This window comes from Ruditapes philippinarum, unplaced genomic scaffold (genome assembly GCF_026571515.1).
Source record: "Ruditapes philippinarum isolate M1 unplaced genomic scaffold, ASM2657151v2 ctg9691_1_1_1_1, whole genome shotgun sequence".
Taxonomy (NCBI): Eukaryota; Metazoa; Mollusca; class Bivalvia; order Venerida; family Veneridae; genus Ruditapes; species Ruditapes philippinarum.
Window position 1 is genome coordinate 22,284 of NW_026864937.1, and position 22,396 is coordinate 44,679.

The following is a 22,396-nucleotide window of genomic DNA, read 5'->3' on the forward strand; positions in this document are numbered from 1 at the left end:
AGGAGAAGTGATTTTGAGTAGAGAACCATAACCACTTGGGCAGTCTGATCAGGATCCATGCTGTTCGCTTGCAAACCCTGTAACAAGTAGAGAAACTGGTAGCGAACAGCATGGATCCTGATCAGACTGCGCGGATGGGCAGGCTGGTCTGGATCCATGCTGGTCGCAAACGCACTATGTGGTTTTGTCATGGCACAGCTCATATCTCTTTTTCTGTATATTTTCAGAGAGGCACCGAGAAGTATGGTGGGGATGGGGACCATAAAGATGACAAGAAAAAATACGGTGTAGCTTGGTACAAAGATGAGACACAGAACAAAGGACAGTACCCAATGGAAGATGAGGTAATTCATGTTTAACATGATATATGTAATTGTTGGCTATTTCTATCCTTCCTAAAGTGATTGAAATTAGCACTAGCTTGACAGTTAAAAAAAAAAAGAAGTAAATTTTCCTCCATGGCAAGTAAAAGTTTCAAATGGACAGAGAAAAGTGATAAGTTACTCGCCTGAATTGCTTGTAAAACTTTTAATCCCAATTTTTATGATTTTGAATTTTTAAAACAAATTTAATACTTAAGTGAATGCGATGAAGTTGCCAGTATAAGGTCATGAAAATTGCCAGAATGTCCTTCGACATGATTCGACCTTGTAGTACAGGTCGCCATCTACTGACTGATATCTTTCCTCGGATAATTTCAGGTCAGCTGAGGCAAGTTAACCTAGTTTAAAAATACCAATTGACACACATTTCAGCTTTAATTTCAAATTTTGATCATTTATTTTGTCACATGCTTCTCATATATCAGATGATTTTATTACCAGCATTTATTAAATTTCTACTTAACTACTTTTTATAGCAGTAATATAAGCATGTGATTTCATTAAAGTGATTTGATTGTATTTCCCAAAGTGCAGGTTGTGTGATTACTTCAATACATTTAGATTAATTGCTAAAGATTAATGTTTATTTAATTTGACTTTTTGTCAATTTAATGTAACATAATGAGATGGAGATAATGTTTTGGAGATAATAAGAACTTATTTTTTATGGGAGGTGGGTGGGGGGCATATAGATTTGTTCTTGTCCTTCCATCACACTGTCATGTCATGTTTGTCTGTAGATGTGGAATGTGGAGGCATCTGTGTCATGTGGGCACATTTCTATTTTTGCTGGTTCATTATCTATCGATATTCACAAGCTAGCAAAGGTCAAGGCTATAATAATAATTGTATCAATGCATTTGATTGGTTAATAGCTTGGACAGGTTAGAAATTGGCCAATGGTAGTGTTTCATTTTTGTATCTCTTTAGATGACCCTGCAAAAGGGTCAAGAAGTATTGGATGGAGGGCATGGTTGATTTGTTAAATCCTGGTGTAAGATGAGGGTTATAAAATCTTTAAAAATGGGAACCATGTCAGCTTAGTTGATATTAATAATTATGTTAACCTCTCAACTTAAAAGTTTTGGGTTTTGAACCACAGTGTCAAGACAATGTTTACACAAGAACTTTGAAGTCGCTGGTGATTAAGGGACTATTTTGCGGGCAGTTGAAACGTTTTATTAACAAATTAAAACTTAATTATAAAAAATGTAGATTTATAGTCTACACTTACAAGGGAACATTGGGTTTTCAATGTTATAAATTTATGTTTTATTACCCCTGTAAGCATGTCTAAAGTCATTTTCACCTAATTTTTAGTTCATTCCTATCCCATGATGCAATGTTTCATGTGCAGGTAATAAATTGTGCTCGTGAACGTGTGAAATGCGAAATTTATTACTCGTCGTAATTAAAACATACAATATTTACAACTTGTGACTTATTTTAAACACCAGTTATAAAAAAGAAATGAATGTAGTTATTTCACCTGTTGCCATGGCGTGTCATTTTTTGCGATGTCATTCCTATTTATAAACTGTCAGGGTTGTCTTTGTTGAGGAATCTTGGACGGAAATGTTTTGTCTAGGTCTTGAAACAAGTATCTTTTGATGAAATAATAAGAGTTGAAAAAAATGACCTTGTACCTTGTTATATATAACATTATTGTCACTCTCATTGTTTCACTTTCTGTCATATCAAATACTTGATTGATATACAAATAGTTCTGTTGCAAAGTATTTGAGCCGCAACATGACAAAACCAACATAATGCGTTTGCGACCAGCATGGATCCAGACCAGCCTCATCCGCGCAGTCTGATCAGGATCCATGCTGTTCGCTTACAACTCTATAACAAGTAGAGAAACTGATAGCGAACAGCATGGATCCTGATCAGACTGCGCGGATGCGCAGGCTGGTCTGGATCAATGCTGGTCGCAAACCCATTATGTTGGTTTTGTCATGACACGGCTCAAATAGTTCTGTTGCAAAGTATTTTTTGCTGCGTTAGCTTGAATTTTTTGGTTGGATTTTGGCCAGAGATTTGCTTTTACATCGCAATCAGTTGTAAATGTTTTGCCTGTATTTTTCAATGTTTTCTGAAGCAACCTTGGATTTTTTATGCACTGGTTTGTCTTCTGTCCTAAATATGTAATTTTGCCCTTGAGTCTGTAGAGGAAAGTTTCCTTGGTTGTTGCTGATGTACCACATATTCTAATAATGTGATGTTTTGTTTAAATTTATATTTCCTATTTGTTGTACTCGGACCTTATTATCCGATGATATTAATGTTCCGTTACATGTATTTATATTTTTAGAATCCGAATGAGAGTCTTGTCCAAGATGTTTCAAGTACAGCTGTATTGACACCCCTTGATGACGACCTGGTTGGCAACGTTACAGATGTGCCGGACCGTGGTAACTGGGGTGGCAGGTTCGACTTCCTGATGTCATTACTGGGGTACTCGGTCGGTCTAGGGAACGTGTGGAGATTTCCATATCTTGCATACAGTAATGGTGGAGGTAGGTTAGACACTTGGGCTTTATTTGATACAGATGTGTGTAGATTGGTCTAAGGTCACATGAAAAATGAGACTGGTTAAAGAATTAAGTGTTATATAAAAAAAAAACATTCCATTAAACTGACCCTACTTTAGTTTTTGTAAAATGCCAGTGTCCAAATGTGCCTGAATAGACCTCGAATAGTCAAATATACCCCAAATTATTTTTTAACTAGTTTAAAATTTCTTTTTATCTCATCTTCTGCAGTAAGTTTTTCAAACTAATTCCCATTGTTATAGGCAAACACTTTCTTCCTTTTGTCAAACACTTTCATTGAGCGAATAATTTATTGTGTAAAGAGACACCGTCCTATTGTTAAGTGTGCTATTCAAATTGACTCCTTGACTTAACTGTTATTTTCTATATTCACTGTTTATTTTGTTTGGACAAAAGATGAAAGAAAAGTTGAATGAATTTCAAAATATGACCCTTGACCGCTGTTTCAAGCCTTGACCTGGATATCTAGAAGTCGTCTTTTACTAAATCATCAGAACCAAAAGATGCCGATTCGGCTACCTACATGAATCACAAATGAAGTGAACTTGTGACAAATAACCTTGGGTTACCTTTGTTGCTTTTATTTTAGAGGTGCCGTCTCAAAATAGTTCTTAGCAGTCTTTTGCTTGTGACTTTGAGCTGAAAAGTTCCTAAATTGTACAGACCTCAGACATGTCATTTAAAAAGGTCATGTTTGTGAAGTCTAGAAACTAGTCTGCTATAAGGTAAATACAAGTTACATACAGTCTGTAGGAACTTGATTCCACATTCTTGAACTAGAGTGTAGATAGATAAGAATCATCTTAAAATTCGGCGATTATTTTTACTCAATTGTTCTTGGTATCGCATACGTGACTTTTAATGTTCCAGTTATTTTGTATTGTTAGACTGTGAGACAAAATGATAATTTGGTCATGTAAACGGTCATCTATTCAGTAATATCAGTCATCGATGAAACATAAATGTGATTCTGTTACGGTTGGCTACATTTCAATGAATCTTCCAAGTCCCTCAAAACCTATCTTTAAAAATCTTGGCGAGTGACTTTTTTCAAGAGAAAGATGCCTAAAAATGATAAATAACTGTCATAAAATTTTCTGATTTATCATTTGAACCGATCCAAAGAAGCATGTTATTATAGGGAGCGTTGAAATATTGATCAATCGTTCAATACATTCTTATCTAAACCTCAGTCTGATTCATTCTGATCGTACAAAAATATTTCATTCATACTTAAAAGTTGGTCGTTAAAAATGATTTTAAAGAGATAACACTTAAAGTAAATATATGCAGTTTGCCAAAAAGCGGACAGAAAAGGTGGGCAAAAAGTCGTTTGTCACGTTTGTCAAGGTAGAGAAAGATTAACGCCGTGTTTAGGAGATATAAAATATTTTATAATGTCAAACAGAGGTTATGTTTATGGCGTAGTACAGAATGATGCAATATCCTTCTCAAGTTTAGAGTTTTTTGTTGTTGTTTAAGGCCATTGTGGTATAAATATATAGCCAAAATTCACTGGATCTGGTTAAAACAAGTTTACTTACTAAAATAATTATGGTAAAAAAGACAAACCATGATGCCTTTGTCATTGTAATCTACCAGAAGATTAAGGTTAATAATGTGAGGGGGGATAAAAATGTTAAAAGAAAAATGAAATGACCTTTATACATGTGCTCCAGGTATTAAAACTTGCTTTTCATCAAGAAATTGTTGAATGGTTTTGACCATTAATTTACTGTACACATTCACAGTGCAGAAAGGTCAGGTTAGAAGCTGTGCTGATTCTAGCTACTCAATTTGTTATGCTTTTATTTTGTACAGCAAACAATTTGCAATATTTTCCAAATTTGTCTCCACACAACAGTTTTGCTAACATAAATTTTCTGCCTTATAAATTTCACTGTTAAATGTAAAGTCTTGGTCAATTCTTTAAGCCAGTATACAAACCAGTCCCTTTTTCAAACTTTAAGCTCAGGTCTCTTTTTTTTCAAACCATAGCATATCTATAACTGTTCAGTCATTCGAGAACTGGTTAGAAAATTCATTTTCCAACAGCAACTTCCCAAATATCTTGTTTATTGATTCAATGAAAGCATTTTGTGTGAGGAATTGGCATAAAGTTGGCAGAATGTCTAGTTATAAATTGTGCAAATGAGAAAATACAATTGTAATGAAGAACAATGTCTAAGCATTGTGTTAGAAGTTGAGTTTTACAGATGGTTTTTAGACCTACAGGTTCATAAGTTATAACATCTGATAATTAGCAATGGACAGTTTCAGGTTTCAGCCAGGACATGACCAGTAATAAGAAAACTGGATTTAAAAGGTTACTTCTTTCAGTGTCAGGGGCATTAATGCTCTGTTGTAGCAAGTATAGAACCATTAGTGCTGATTAATAAATATTATACAGTTGACTGTTTTATTTCTTTTTCCAAAAATTGGAGTGGCTATTGTACTCCATTGGTGTCGGTTTCAGAGTTTTTGCTTGCAAGTTCGTATCTCCAAAACTGCTGAAGAGAATGGGTTGAAACTTTACTTACTGGATCTCTGTGATTATCTTGCATGACGGGCACAGGTCCCATAACTCTGAGTTACCTTTTTACAGAGTTATGCCCCCTTTTCTTACTGTCGAGTTCTAAGATAAGTCGAGCAAGCTGTCTTATGCCCTTGTTTTTGTAAAGAAATAGTTAACAATGGAGTGAGTTCCACATTCATGACAGGTTTCGTCTACGTTACACTGTAGTCTGGGAATGGTAAACTAGACACAGGCTATACTTAAACAACAATAAAACAATTTTATCCTTTTACGTCATTAGCGTTATCTTTATGTCTATAAGATGTTATTGAGTAATCATTCCTAAATAACAAGATCCGTTACCATACAGTAGTGGTATAAAATTCTCTGAAAAAACATCGCATGATTCAAAGATTGGTGGTTGCCTTAATATCGTCAAGTTAGTGCAGTAACGTGTTAACTCCTATAAAATTTCAGTAGGAGTTAACCCGTTACTGCATTAAGGTGACGCTATGACCGTTCGAAAATTTATTATCAGCAGAATGATATAGCAGTGTTTTCATCTTGTATGACACGTATGTCTGACAGATGTATTATGTAATAGATCCGCATTGACATTCTCTTCGGAACGTCGAAACAGTTTTGTATAAATCAATATCTCCATAGTCAGCTTAAGAAAGGCTTTTCATCTCGGATTTTTCCATGTCTCGAAAATGTATTTCCAATTCTAATTGACGCAAACGTTTTATGCTTGTTTCTGTTTGATTCTGAAAATATAGTTAGTTATTGGTTGTGTTTGAATGTGTTCGGTCTGGAATATATGCACAGTATTGTGATTATTTTATCCTGCAGACTCCTCGGCCTTATGGTTATGGATGCCAACGTCAAATCACTTGTCCCTCACAGCTGTGGGTTCACCCCTCACTTAAGGGACTTTGCATTGTTTGCCTGCTTGTACCTGAAATAATCCACTAACAGGCATCACAGGTTTTCCTCCACAATCATCACCATATCACTTGTATCGTGTTGATGTGACATTAAATTGAAATTGAAATTTTCAAGGGCAGATAACTCAAAAACTAGATTGACATTCCACTAATTTTTATCTGCTTAAAGTATTTTCCCATATTCTAGGATCCTTCAAAGTTTTAATAAATTCTACCAAGCAGGTTTCTTTCTGTCTATATATTTATATATGATATGAAAACTGAAGCATATATCCTTTAAAGTAATTTTCACAAGTTCCTCATCTATAAAGTAATAATAAAAGTGTTGAAATCCTATAATTGGTATATATTTTTTTATATCTGATCATCTACATATTACCACAAATAAATCATATTTTGAGAAAGAAAAACAAACTTTGTTTATGAAATATGAACAAGTCAGTCATGAAAAGAAATAATGTTTATTTGGAAATATTATGCTTGTTTATGTTGTCAGTTTTTGACATGAACATTTATAAGTTTTTGCTTGAAATGCCTGTTAGAAATGAAGATATATTTGACCGAAATTAATGTGCAGGTAGGTAAATAAACAATTGAAAATGTAACAAAGATAAAAAAAAATAAGTCTTTTCAGAAGTAAAGTTGTTTGTTATATTTATTTTATATTTCAAAATACAGTTTTTGTAATATATTCATAAATCTGTTAACGCTTCATTTAAAATCAGCTACGTGTTCACCTGACATTGAATTTGGACAGACTGTGGCTCTATTCATGTATTTCAACATAAAAAGTCTGCTGATATGTTATACAGATTATTACCAGTCTGTCGTGACTTTATTTGCTTAACATAAAATACGCAAACATGTCGAAATCTTGAAATAAAAAAAAAATCTTTAATATACAAAGGCCAGAACTAAATCAATAGCAAATTTTGCGTAAACAATTTGTTTATTATTTTGTTATTACTTGCATATTATTTTTTTTTAGATTTTGTCAATTTATTTACTTATCCGCATAAACTCTTAAAGGGACTCCACCGAGGTTTTTTAACATGATGGGACTGAAGATTAATGTTCGGTTTGATGTAGGTCTAGACCAATATCTTGTGTGCAAAATTTGGGACCAGTCGTTTACTTTGTTTTTCTAAAATGATAATTCTTATTGTGATAAATGATCCAAAATTGAAAATCATTGCAACTGTTTATACTCAAATTGGGCTTAAATAGCAGAAAATAAGATTTTCAATTTATTCTGCGTATATTTCTAAAATATTTATTGAATATCTTTGTTTTTAAGTGCACCAGTACTTCAAATTTTATGATTTTACTCTACTGGACCTCAGTGGAGTTCCTTAAATGTTTAATGGTGATACCCAATTGCCACTAGTTAAATGTAATGTTGAACTTTCCTTGCTACCAGTCGAGTGAGGCAGGCCTGTATTTCCATTTTGATTGTTTTAAAGTTTTTGGTTGTGTAGAGTATTTGCCACCAGTAAAGAATCAGGCCACTGTAACTATTCTAGCTATTAAACTGTGTAGCAAGTGTCAGCATGGCTGAATGGTTAATGGGTCAGACTAGCAAGGATCGCTTTCCTTGTGGGTTCAAAACCCAGTAATGGGCTGGCTGTTGTTTCCTTGAGAAGAAACTTCACACTCATTGCTCAGTATTGGTTGGTTCCAGAAAAGGATTCAAGAGTGTGTCTATAAGCTTTGTAGCATTGGTTACTTATCTTTACCGCCAGGCCATGCCAGCCTAAATAATTATTAATGCAGTCAGGCTGTTGGCATTGCCAGGGCATTATAACTGGTTTCATGGTAAAATTTGAAAATATTATACACTGTAAAATTTGCTGGAGCATGTAAAAAAGCATTAAGTCTTTATTTACTTATCTTTTGTTAAGAAAAAAACCTGTTTAAATAGGCGATCAATTACCTACTTCTGTATAAATATGTTTTGTTTGAGTACATATATATAAATGTCCCCAGTGTTTTTCCATACATTGAAGTTTTTATACTGTGGTACTCTTGTTTATATCTAAAGATGAATGGAGGGTGCCTGAATTTGTTCTTTACTAATGAGGCTGGTTTGTGGCAATTTGACATTTATTCTAAGCCTGCTGGTGGCAACAGCTTCTACCCAGCCACAACTAGTGCAGACCAAGATCAAACGGTTGTGCCATCTGATCATGGTCTGCACTGTTTCCCATTCAATCAGTACATATTTTGAAAAATTTCCATAGAAATAATGAATGTTTTGGGGGTTTTTTTTCCATATTGAAAGGAAGATAACTCCATTTTAGGATCTAAAAGCATGGTAAGGGTTCACAATGTAAGTGGAGTGGAAGTCGGCATATAAACTGGTCCAACTTGTATTATTCTGGTCCAAATTGTTTGTTCAGCCATCTTTCTTTATCCTATAATACAGTGTTGATTATTGAACTCAATTAAAAAAGGAAGCTCTTTGGTGTAAGGAAGTGTATCTTTTTCATAAAAAAAAAAGAAAAAAAAACTTAAAAACTTTTTTTTACCAATGAGCCAGTTATAACACATAATATACTCATTGACATTTATAAGTCCACTTGTATCTATGTATTATCAAGGAAGTTGTACCAAACACACACACGAGCCATTAGAAGTTGTATATCCACTCAATAGGTTTGTGTTAGATATGGGAAATTCATAGAAAAAAGTCAAGTATTATTTATAACTATGTTGAGATCATTGATAAACTTTCAGTTTGTCAAGGGCATTTTTGTATAAAATTGTTTGATATAACCTTTACTCTTTTTTTTTATAGGATTCCATTACCTATATTAATTTATTAATATTTTCTCTACAAAAAAAAACAACTCCAGCTTCAGTTTCGACTGTGTTAAAATGCTGTTCCATGTCCTTAAATAGTGATTTTTGCAGTCCCTAAGTTTTCTATCCATTCCTCTTCAACAAGGACTTTATTTTTCTATAGTAGCTTTATTTATGATTAAAACCACTTGATAATGTCTTAAATATAGTATTATTTAAGTTACCGAATTGTCTTTTTTCATTACATAAATAAAATGAAAAAAGTAGCTTTTGTTTATTACATACAGGCTTTGATTGAGTGGTTTGAGTCATTTTCTGCGAATCATTTTCTCCTTTAGACACACTTGAGAATCCATTCCTGGAACCAAGCTGTATTGAGTAATGAGTGAAAAGTTCTAATAACTTGCCTCTGGCTTGGTTTGAACCCATGTGGCTAGCGATCTTTAGATTTCTAGTCCGACGCATTTACCACTCAGTCATGCTGCTACTTTAACATGTTTGCATGCGCTATTCATTTTGACAAAATGTTGAAATTGGTTAAGTCATTGCAATATAGCTTCATAACCTTTAAGATTATGAAAAATTATTCTAGACACTGATCAATTATACATATGAAATTTTTATGCCCCTGCCATGTAATGGCCGGGGCATATAGTGTTACCCTGTTCCGTCCTTCCGTCATTCCGTCATTCTGTCATTCCGTCATCATCAGTTTCCGTTTATTATCTTAGTAAGGGTTGCACACATTCAACTCAAATTTGACATATGGATATGTCGTGAGAAAATACAGGTCAAGTTCCAATTTGGTCATGGTTCGATGATTTTTGGCAGAGTTATGCCCCTTTTACTTTAAAATAATATGAAATTTTCAGTTTCCGTTCATTATCTCCCCAATGGTACAACACATTCAACTCAAACTTGACATATGGATATGTCATGAGAAAATACAGGTCAAGTTCGAATTTGGTCATGGTTCGATGATTTTTGGCAGAGTTATGCCCCTTTTACTTTGAAAATAATATGAAATTTTCAGTTTCCGTTCATTATCTCCCCAACAGTACAACACATTCAACTCAAACTTGACATATGGATATGTCATGAGAAAATACAGGTTAAGTTCGAATTTGGTCATGGTTCAATGATTTTTGGCAGAGTTATGCCCCTTTCACTTTGGAAATAATATGAAATTTTCAGTTTCCGGTCATTATCTCCCCAATGGTACAACACTTTTAACTCAAACTTGACATATGGATACATCACAGGAATGCGCAAGTCAAGTTCAAAGTTGGTTATGGTTCAATGATTTTTGGCAGAGTTATGCCCCTTTCACTTTGAAAATAATATGAAATTTTCAGTTTCTGTTTATTATCTCCCCGATGGTACAACACATTCAACTCAAATTTGACATATGGATATATTTTTGGAATGCCCAGGCCAAGTTGGAATTTGGTCATGGTTCAATGATTTTTGGCAGAGTTATGCCCCTTTCACTTTGAAAATAATATGAAATTTACAGTTTCTGTTCATTATCTACCCAACTACTCAAATTTGACATATGGATATGTCAAAGGAATGGGCAGGTCAAGTTTGAATTTGGTCATGGTTCGATGACTTTTTGGCAGAGTTATGTCCCTTTCACTTTGAAAATAATATAGATACATCTTAGGAATAAGCAGTTTAAGTTTGAATTTGGTCGTGGTTCAATGATTTTGGACAAACTTATCTTTCTTGAATGTTGTAAAAATTTTGAACTTTCAGTTTCAGCACTGAAATGTATGTAGCCAATGCCCATTATTTTGGCTACAAATATGAAATATGCTATTTTCAAAAGGTTTAGACTGAATAATTTCAGTGCCTTGAACATTGTATGAAAATGGTTTGTGTTAACATTGAAAAGTTTTAAGGGCTTTGAACTTAAAATGAAAAAAATTATTTGTGCAAACAAATTTGGAACTAAATATTATAACATCTGAAATTTTGGCTGCATGCGGGGGCATCCGTGGCATGATGACACATTTCTAGTTTATTTCATTTCAGGTGCATTTGTTTTTCCATTTGTACTGATGTTATTTTTACTCGGGTTACCTCTCATGTTTTTGGAGCTGTCATTAGGTCAGTTTGCTGGTCTTGGACCCGCCGTTGTCTTTGGAAGGTTTTGTCCTCTCTTTCATGGTGAGTAATTTTTGTTATCATTTATAAATATATCTATTTATTATAATGTTCTTAATGAAAGGTCCGTCCACCAAAGATTGAAAATTCAACTTGTCTGCTTGTAATTGTGAGTAAAATTTAAACAAATTTGATGCACATGTATATATGCCATCTGCAAAGTTGGCTATTATTTCTCTTTCTAATTTAAGGTCGTTGACTACAAACCACTGGCCCCTCACTGCTGTGGGTTCGAATCCCAACAGGGACTTTTGATACTTTCATGTGAGGAAGCTATCCAGCTTGCTTATGGAACGTCGGTGGTTCTACACAGGTGCCCGTTCGTGCCTGAAAAAATGCACGGAGGGGCACCTGAGGTCTTCCTCCACCAGTAAAGCTGGAACGTCACCAAATGACTTATACTGTGTCGGTGTGACGTAAAACCCAAATCAAACAAAGAAATTGACAACCTTTGAAATCAAAAGACCACCTTTTCAATTCAATAATAATTTTTTTTTTTCAATTAACATATTCAGTTCTTACAATGAAAAAAAAAAGAATTTCTATCAAGCTTATTTCATAGTATTGAACAAAGCATTTAATAAGGGTAATTAAGAATAAAGTTGTTATGAATTAATTGAAATAAGGTAGATAACTAGTGTTTGTTTATTTGCAGGTCTTGGTTATGGGATGATATTTATATCAGCAATTGTCTCCCTTTACTACACTGTAATCATTGCCTGGTGTATATTGTATCTGTTTATGTCATTCCGAGCAGAATTGTTGTGGGAAAGATGTCATGAACCATGGGCCTCAAGCAGTAAGTTACCTTCCTTTCTGATGATCAGTTACCTCCCTTTCAGGTGATTAGTTACCTCCCTTTCAGATAAGTCACCTCCCTTTCTGATGATAAGTTACCTCCCTTTCAGATGATAAGTTATCTCCCTTTCAGATGATAAGTTACTTGTCATTCAAATGATAAGTTACCTCCCTAACAGATGATAAGTCACCTCCCTTTCTGGTGATAAGTTACCTCCCTTTCAGATGATAAGTTATCTTATTTCAGGTATTAAGTTACCCTCCTTTCAGGTAGTAAAATACCCTCCTTCAGTTCATAATTTATTTCCTTTTCTGTCCAAAGATCATTTTCCCATCTTAATGAGTACAGTACCATAATGCTTCTTGTTACAAGTGGTCTTTATGCAGTCTGAGTCATGCTCTTTAACGAATTGGGATAATCCCTACTTGCAATGAAAAGATTTCATGTTAAGCTGATGAAAATATGTCTTGTTTTATTTCAGTGGGGTGTGACATCTTGGAAATAAAGATTAAAGTGATTCTCTCCCTTGATAAAAGATTAGAACCTCCTGAATTACTTCCCTTTTGAATTATTCTATAAAAGCTTGCGAAGTTTGTGGATGTTTATATGATTTTGATAGCTTGCAAAGGCATACCAAAAGAAAATCTATTGTTTAAAAGAATTTTTGAAGAATGAATGTTTCATGTTTTAAAGATAAACAACAATTCATGTTTTAAATTTTTTGTACATAACTGTTTTTACCTGAAGTAATTAACATACAAGTATAAAGATTCTTATTTAATCAATCCAAATCATTGTGTTTATAAATTAAACTATAAATTAATTTGATGGAGTTGAATGTTAATTTTAGTTACTCGATGTCAGTGTCAAAGGAAGTGGTAATTTAACTGGTTAGTTATCCAGGAGAGCCTGTTACGCAGATTGACTGTTGAGATATGACCAAAAAAATAAAGTTGTAAAAATTGGTAAAAAAAAAGAACCAAAAATAACGACAGAAAAACAGAAAGAAACAAACATTGTTTTACAAAAATAAGGGCATATATATTTCACTATGTACTGACATAGTTCAAGTTTTACACAAGTTGTCTTTTCCATTAAAAGTTTACTTTATGTAGATTTTATCAACAGTTTTTACTTTGTGATAAGCATAATATACTGATATTCTTTATCTTTGACATTTCATGATTTGTTCATCATGATGACGTAAATTTTATTTTTCAGCATGTTTTAGTTACCTGGATGCGGACGAGTGCCAGCAAACAAACGGAAGTATATACTATAAGACGGTTTGTTATAATGAATCTGCTGCCATAGCAAACAATATCGCACAACTGGTGAAAAATGTCACCAAACATGCCCCTGCTCAGGATTATTTTGAGTAAGTATGGTTGAGTTAGAGTAACTATGGTGACAATTATGAATATTATTCTTGCAATCAATAATTTGAAAGGGGGGGTGGGGGTGGATATTTATTTTATTTAAATGTTTAGTTGTATTTTGGTGTGAAATATCATGTAATTATGATATTCTACCAGAGAGATAATTTTAAGAAAAATATGTTTTTTTGGGGTGTCTGTAGCTGAGTGGTTTAGGACTTCAAGCCACTTGTCCCTCAATGCAGTGGGTTTGAATCAAGCAAAGGATTCTTTCATCATGTGAGGAAGCTATACAGCTATTTTACAGGACATCGGTTTTTCTACTTGAAAGTGCTTGTTTGTGCCTCAAATAATTTATTGACGGACACCTGAGGTCTTTCTCCACCAGTAAAGCTGAAAAGTTACCCTATGACCTTTTCTTTGTTGGTGCTTTGTTGTTTAAAACCCAACCCCAAAAAATAAAGATATTAATTTGATTGATGAATGGTAACAAAAGAACTTGACATAGGCATTTTCGATGTCAAGTGTATGATAAATCTTCTGTTTCAGGTAATGTATGTACATATACATTGTATTGTGCATACTGGTATATTGTAACCAGGTGGTAAATAATATAGCGAAAAACTAACACATATGTGAAGTCAATGTTTTGTGTTATATTTCAGACGTGGTGTATTAAACATGTCGGACGGTATAGAACATATGGGAATGCCTCAGTGGCCTATCTTACTATGTCTGGCCGCAGCCTGGACATTGACCTTTCTAGCTCTTTCTAAAGGAGTGAAATCTTCTGGAAAGGTATTTATTTCATAACATTATGCTTAGGTTAGTAAGAGATTGCTTTTTGACCCCTTCATTATATTGATAAGCTGTCAGACAAAAAGAAATCAATGTATTCAGTTGAAGTGATTATCTTCTTCTTTTTCTGTGTAATCCCTTTTGGCATTAAATATTATCAGAAAAATACATTCTAGAACTTAATACTTTTTTCAGAAATGACTTTTTCCAGAAAATAACTTTATGATATTTTTCCAAATTACTAAAAGTGTAATTTCAGTAAAAAGAAAAATACATTCAAGAACTTAATGCTTTTTTTCAGAAATATCTTTTTTTGAGAAAATAACGTTGCGGTATTGTTCCAATTTACTAAAAATACATTAAATTTGGTTATAATGTCAGTAAAAAGAAGTTGGGGTGGGAGTTTTTTATCTGATCTCCTAGGTTTTGTCTTGTAATTTCTCTTTAAAGTGACATAATAAGTGTATGAAAGTTCAGAGATAACATTTTATTTTTGTATAATTTCAGGTGGTTTATTTTACAGCATTGTTCCCGTATGTTGTATTATTTATCTTATTTTTCCGTGGGGTCACGCTCCCGGGTGCCAAGCAAGGGATCATGTATTATATCACCCCTAGATTTGAAAAGCTTGGAAATGCCAAGGTTTGTATGTGAGCCGCGTCATGACAAAACCAACATAATGGGTTTGCGATCAGCATGGATCCAGACCAGCCTGCGCATCCGCGCAGTCTGATCAGGATTCATGCTGTTCACTTACAAACCCTATAACAAGTAGAGAATCTGATAGCTAACAGCATGGATCCTGATCAGACTGGGTGGAAGTGTAGGCTGGTCTGGATCCATGCTGGTCGCAAACCCATTATGTGAGTTTTGTCATGACGCGGCTCAAATAGTGTCAAGGTTTCTGTTACAGTTAACATTGTTACTTCTACAGTTCTTGAAAGCTTGGCAAACAAATATTTATTCTGAGAGAAAACACACAATGTAATAGACACGTTTTCTTTTTCTGCGTTACTTTTATTATAGGAAACTATGTTTGGAATTGGAAAAAAGATATAAAATGTGTATAAAATTTGATTAACAATGACATTTGATTTATCATCCTGTATTGAAAGGCTTTAATGTATTATGGATTTATCTGTATTTGGCTGAGAAGTAATTTCTTTTGTCTCCTAAGACCTGTGAGACTGTCCTTAATGTAATTCCCTGCCATAAAGCTTCTCTTTATTTAGAGCTGATATATTCTAATGTTTAATGTATATTTTCATATTTCCAGAATTTTCGTGTATATTTTATATATATATCAAGAATTGTATATTTTCATGTATATTTAACATACATGTATAGCCAAATTTGGACATTATTTTTTCGTGTCTATTTTTACATACATGTATTATTCAGAATTTTATATGTTATATTTTCATGTATATTTTACAGGTGTGGTCGGACGCCGCTGCTCAAATTTTCTTCGCTTTAAGTCCAGCCTGGGGAGGCCTAATTACATTATCAAGTTATAACAAGTTTCATAATAACTGTCTAAAGTAAGTTTACATATACAGCTACTTTTGCCTGGTCCAAAATTGATAAAAAAAATCTGAAAAATATTACTCAAGATTTTCTCATAGAAAGTTTTGTTTCTTTTTTTCTCCAGATTTAATTGAATTTGAATATCATAAACGTGTAACATGTTTAATTCTTCATATAAAAAAGCAATACTATATGATGTCTTTATCCACCAGTAAAGCAGGAAATTCACCGTTTTTTATGACCTTAACATTGTTTGTGTAACTAAATATATAATTAAGAAAAATAACAAATATGTCTATATACAGTACAACCTTGGGAAAGCAACACCCCTTTAAGAGGCAAAGATATTGCTTGTTCCTTAGAGAGACTGCTTAAGAGATGTTAAATTAAGTGTTAAATTGATTTGGAAGATCTAACATTGTTGTTGTAGAGAGGTTATTACTGTATAGAGAGGGCCTCTTGACAGAAGTTACACTGTGTATATAATGATTATTTGTTGTATAGAGATTATTGCTCTACAGAGGTGGCCTCTCTATAGAGGTTACATTGTATATATACTGATTATTTGTTGTAAAGACATAATTGTTGTATAGAGGTGGCCGCTCTACAGAGGTTACACTGTATATCATATATACTGATTATTTGCATCATTTTCATTTCAGAGATACATTAATTGTGGCGTTTGGTAATATAGGTACAAGTTTATTTGCGGGTTTTGTTATATTTGCTATCATAGGATATCTTGCTCAAGAACTCAACATGAATATAGAAGATGTTGTTGACCAGGGTAATATTTCTTTCCCCCTATTTTATATTTATACATTAAAAAGCTAGAATGTTCAGTTTTTGAAATGAAAAAAAATGATACGTTTAGTTGGATTATTCAAAGAATATTTGGATCACTCCTCTGACCTGTTAGTGGCTGCTGCGAGTTTGAGTTTGGTTCCTAACCTACTCATCAGTACATCGAGTGTCGCATAATGATTGATAAAGGTTTATCATGCAAATACATTATTATATTAACCGTTAAGGCATTCATTTCAAACTTCCTCTTGTGGCAGAGGCATAAGAATCACAGCCATTATTTAACCCTGTGTGATCGTAAGAGGCAACTAAATGGGTTTTGAACAACTGTAGTCTATGCCTCTCTTAGCTCCAGCAGGTGAGGTGGTTTTGACACCCTGGTGTTGCTTTGAAGTTATAACACCCAAGGTTAGTCAAAATCATCTTTCCTGTTTCGGCACCAAATATGTTGGTGTGCCATAAAATCAAGCAAACAATCTCATCACACATGTTTTGATTCAAAATCAAGAGAGGTCAGAATGTGCCAAAATAGCTCATACTGCATTAGTGAACAGTAAAAATATGGTGACAATTACTGCAAAATCAGTATAAACATATAACATGCAAATTAATACTGTTATCTTGAATCTTTTTTACTTTTTTTAAAATCTCATTACAGTTTTCTCAGTTTGATTTTCTTACAATAGTTTAGCTCATCTAGAGGCATGCAGCTTTAAGATAATAAAAAAATTCATAATGATTAAAATTAACAATAATGATGGTATAATGATGGTTTTATAAATGTGTATATTACAGGGGCTGGTCTAGCGTTTATAGTGTATCCAGATGTAGTCACAAGATTACCTATATCTCCACTATGGTCTATATTATTCTTTGTTATGATGATCACTCTAGGCATGGGCAGTGAGGTAAATATCACGTTTTATTTTTGTGGTTAAGAAAGACCTTGTCTGTTGAAAACAGAAATCACAAACTCCTTATAGTGATTACCTCCCTTTGCAGATTGTAATCACTGCCTTTGCATACGTCACATTATGATGAAAGTCACATGACGTCAAAATGTCAATATAAATATTGACTGTTACATAGAAAATCTAAGGTCATTTTTCTCTTTTTGTTTTATTTTTAACTTTTCGTACCTACGTTCGTTATAGTTTATTAAAAAAATATCCAAAATATACAAAATAATGAAAAATAAATTCAAAAGCTAAAATATCAAAATATTGTGGTGGCAGAGATCTCTGTACTGATAAGGGGAGATCACTGCGTAGGAGATTGCAGAAGGTTATGAAAGCTCATTCCATAATGAAAATAGGAAGTCTGTTTAACTAACTTTCATTTTGACTTGAAACCATGTGCTGATGTAAAACAATGCATGTGATGTAAAACCATGTGTATGTTCTTAAATCATGTGTTGAATGTAACACCATGTGTTGACATAAAATCATGTGCATGTCTTAAAACCATGTGTTGATGTAACACCATGTGTTGACATAAAATCATGTGCATGTCTTAAAACCATGTGTTGACATAAAATCATGTGTATATCTTTTAATCATGTGTTGACATAAAACCATGTGTTGACCTTAAACCATGTGAAGTGTACAACTTAAAAGTCAACATTTCAGTTGTTATCATGAAAATTAATGACATTGGTTTATTTTATTTATGACTAATGTAACACAATTTTACCTGATGTATTTTTAGTTTGCATTATTAGAGACATGTATGACAGCTGTACAGGATACAATGCCATCCTTGAGACAAAAGAAGACATGGGTTGTACTCTGTGTTTGTATACTTGGCTTTTTTGGAGGTGTAGCAGTCACTTGTGAGGTATGATTCTTGTATATTTTTAGTTATAAAGATTTTTGACAGGTTATATGAAACAGGAAATATAACCTGAGTGGCAAGCCGAGGGTTATATTGCAAACAACTGTTTACATTCAGTCATATAACCTTTCTGGAATATTTTTAACGAATTTATAATACAGCAAAAATACAGAAAAAAAGGTGTGATTTCTTAGAAAATTGACAGCAGCTGTGTATTAAAAACTATATAAACGTCATGATTATCCAATGAAAAGTGATGTTACAAACATGCAGTATTATAAATATTTTTATTATACAGCGTGTTTGTAACGTCGTTTTTCATTGGATAATCGTGACGTTTATCTAGTTATATGTACTTGATTGCTGTCAAATAAAATAATCAAATTTTTACATGACAAAAGATAAACTAAAAATAGGTATCCAAATACTGTCGAAAGAAAATGAGAATGGTTCTGGGGTATCAAGATACTTTCTGGCATTAGCCAATCTTAAATGTTTCATAAGTGTCTGTAATTTTTTATTCTGTAAAATATGGTTAAAGCTGCATGCCTCCAGATGACCCAAAAGATTTCAAGAAAATCTAACTTGGAAAAACCATACTGAAAGTTTGAGAAAAGTAAACAAATGAAAATTGCGTTACTAATGCAGTAAGGGCTATTTATGCATATTTTAACCTATTTTTGGTAATTTACATGGATTTTAAGTGCCGATTGTAATGTGTCAAGTACTTTCTTTATTCAATTCACAATATTTTACCTTTAAATACATTTTCAAAATTTACATGAAAATTAGGATGAATCTGGAGACGTGCTGCTTTAATACATACTATATATAATGTAAGATGGATCTTAGAAATGTCCATAAAGAAAATCATTGAATATTTTAAAAGTTAATGTGTTATTTTTTTGTAGGGAGGTATCTACGTACTACAGTTGATGGACACCTATGTATCAAGTTGGTCAGTGTTTGTAATGGCTGCAACAGAAAGTGTTTTATTTGGATGGGTCTATGGTAAGATCCTGGTTTAGTTTTATTGATGTATATTTATTGTGGTATGTGGGTGCTCTAGTTTGATAACATGTCTTTTTATGCCACCGCAGCATCTGCGATGCGGTGGCATATAGCGATTCACCTGTGTGTTTGTTTGTATGTGTGTGTGTGTGTTATATAGATTATATAGTGAACTTAAAAAATCTTCTTGTGAAAAACCACTAGTCCAATTTCAACCAAACTTGGCAGGATTGATCCTTGGGTGAAGGGCTTCCAAAGTTGTTCAAAGAATTTCATTCCATGCAGAAATCTGGTTGCCATGGCAACCAAAAGGAATTATAAGAATAAATTTAAAAAATCTTCTTGTAAAGACCCAAAAGGCCTAGAGCTTAGATATTTTGCTTAAGGCATTGTCTGGTAGACCTCTACCAAGATTGTTCAAATAATAGCCCTGGGGTCAAAATCGGCTCCGCCCCGTGGTCATTGATTTTCACTATATGTACATATAGTAAAAACTTAAAAAACCTTCTTGTAAAGACCCAAAAGGCCTAGAGCTTAGATATTTTGCATAAGGCATTGTCTGGTAGACCCTAACCAAGATTGTTCAAATTATAGCCCTGGGGTCAAAATCGGCCCCAGTCAAAATCGGCCCCGCCCTGGGGATCATTGATTTTCACTATATGTACATATAGTAAAAACTTAAAATACATTCTTGTAGAGACCCAAAAGGCCTAGAGCTTAGATATTGTGCATAAGGCATTGTCTGGTAGACCTCTACCCTTAAAGATTGTTCAAATTATAGCCCTTGGGTCAAAATTGGCCCTGCCCTGGGGGTCATTGGTTTTCCTTATATGTATATAGTAAAAACTTATAGTAAAAACTTTAAACATATTTCTTCTAGCAATTGACAATTGCTAGAGGTTAGACATTTTGCATGAAACATTGTGAAGTGAACTTTTAGCATAATTGTTCAAATTATAGCCCTGGGGTCAAAATTGCCCCTGCCCTGGGGGTCATTGATTTTCAATATATACATATAGTAAAAAATCAAAAAATCTTATTGTGTGAAGGTACAAGGCTTAGAGCTTTAATATTTGTTAAATGATGTCATCTATAGGTATTCTACCAAAGTTGTTCAAATTTTGCCTCTAGTGTCAAAATTAGCCCCGCCCCGGGGGCCATAGGTTTTCCTTATATGTAGTTAGTAAAAACTTAAAAAATCATCTTCTCTAAATTTACAAAGGCTAGAGTTAAGATATTTTGCATGAAACATTATGTAGTGAACCTCTAACAAGATTGTACAAATTATAGCCCTTGGGTCAAAATTGGCCCCACCCCCAGGGGTCATTGATTTTCACTATGTACATATAGTAAAAAATTAAAAATCTTCTTGTCTGAAGGTACAAGGCTTAGAGCTTTGATATTTGGTATATAATATCATCTATAGGTCCTGTACTAAAGTTGTTTTAATTATGCCCCGAGTGTTAAAATTGCCCTGCCCCAGAGGCGATAGTTTTCCTTAAATGTATAAATATAAACTTGAAAAATCTTCTTCTCTGAATTGACAAAGGCTAGAGGTTAAATATATGACCTGAGACTTTGCGAAGTAAACCTTTACCAAGATTGTTCAAATTAAAGCCCTGGGGTCAAAATTGGTTCCGCCCCGGGGGTCATTGATTTTCATTATGTACATACAGTAAAAAAATAAAAAATATTTTTGTCTGCAGGTACAAGGCTTAGAGCTTTGATGTTTGCTATATAATATCATCTATAGGTCCTCTACCAAAGTTGTTCAAATTTTTCCCCTGGTGTGAAAATTGGCCCTTCCCGGGGGCAGTGATTCTCATTATGTACACATAGTAAAAACAGAAAATTAAACAAATGTTTTCTGAATGGGAGACCTGTTGTTTGGTGGACCTGTATCAAGATTGTTTTGAATTAAACCCTTGGGTCCAAAAATTTGCCTTGTCCAAGGGGACAGTGACCTACTTTCTTGTCCTTTGATGTACAGCAATGAAATTTTGACCATGTGTACAGTTTTAGTTGTAAATTGAACTTTGATATCAGGTGACATAGATTTTGATGATGTGACCTACTTTCTTGTCCTTTGATGTACAGCTATGAAATTTGAACCATGTGCAGAGGTTAAGATGTAAAGTGAACTTTGATTTCAGCTGACCTAGATTTTGACAAAGTGTCTTACTGTGTTGTCCTTTGATGTAGTCATGAAATTTAGGGTGTGTGAAATATGACCTACACCACCAAATTCACTAGACTCAAGTGCATTGATATATTACTACTCTGATCTTTTATTGAGTTAACAACAGATTTAACCACTAATCTGATAATAAGAATTAGATAGGTCAGGGATCTTTGCATTATGACAATCTTCAAAATTGTATAGAAACAAAAAAATCTGTTCCTACACTACTATTTAGTGTTGTATTAATGCGGTGGCATAGCATTTTTCTCAAATGCAATCTTGTTTTTTTCCTCTTTTATTTTCATCTATGTAGTGATTTTCATACGTAATTTTCTTTTGATTTCGTAGTATTCATATTAAAGGAGGCACTCTTAGACTAAATTAAAAAAAATTTTTTTTTAGAGAATTAAAACCTTGGATATGAAAATGTTCATTTTGTAGTAAGGTATATTTTCTTCATTCATGGGCTAGAAAAATCTCAGATAATTTTGCTGACTCTGGACTTGTTTGTTGATAGTGAAAGATGTCAGATGATTATTTTTATTTGATTATTTTACCAATGTTATTTTGATGTAGGGTTATCTATTTGATGCATGGCGGATTTTAAAGCAGCATGCCTCCAGATTTCGTGTTAATATTCATGAAAATTTAGAAAATGTGTTTAAAAGTAAAATATTGTTAAGTAAACAAAG

The 22,396-nt window shown here is 33.4% G+C and overlaps 1 protein-coding gene across 3 annotated transcripts in view; it reads left to right on the forward strand.

Annotated features, from left to right (window-relative positions):
- The window catches only part of LOC132727336 (sodium- and chloride-dependent glycine transporter 1-like), a 44,814-nt gene that overhangs the window by 17,242 nt on the left and 5,176 nt on the right, over positions 1 to 22,396 (forward strand). For all 3 annotated transcript variants that reach the window (XM_060712772.1, XM_060712771.1, XM_060712773.1), the window contains exons 2-13: positions 228 to 344; positions 2,701 to 2,905; positions 11,243 to 11,377; positions 12,030 to 12,173; positions 13,395 to 13,551; positions 14,215 to 14,347; positions 14,855 to 14,989; positions 15,785 to 15,888; positions 16,537 to 16,661; positions 17,474 to 17,586; positions 18,386 to 18,514; positions 19,423 to 19,522. In XM_060712772.1, coding sequence (XP_060568755.1) covers positions 228 to 344; positions 2,701 to 2,905; positions 11,243 to 11,377; positions 12,030 to 12,173; positions 13,395 to 13,551; positions 14,215 to 14,347; positions 14,855 to 14,989; positions 15,785 to 15,888; positions 16,537 to 16,661; positions 17,474 to 17,586; positions 18,386 to 18,514; positions 19,423 to 19,522 — 1,597 coding nt within the window. The remainder of the gene's footprint in view (positions 1 to 227; positions 345 to 2,700; positions 2,906 to 11,242; positions 11,378 to 12,029; positions 12,174 to 13,394; positions 13,552 to 14,214; positions 14,348 to 14,854; positions 14,990 to 15,784; positions 15,889 to 16,536; positions 16,662 to 17,473; positions 17,587 to 18,385; positions 18,515 to 19,422; positions 19,523 to 22,396) is intronic.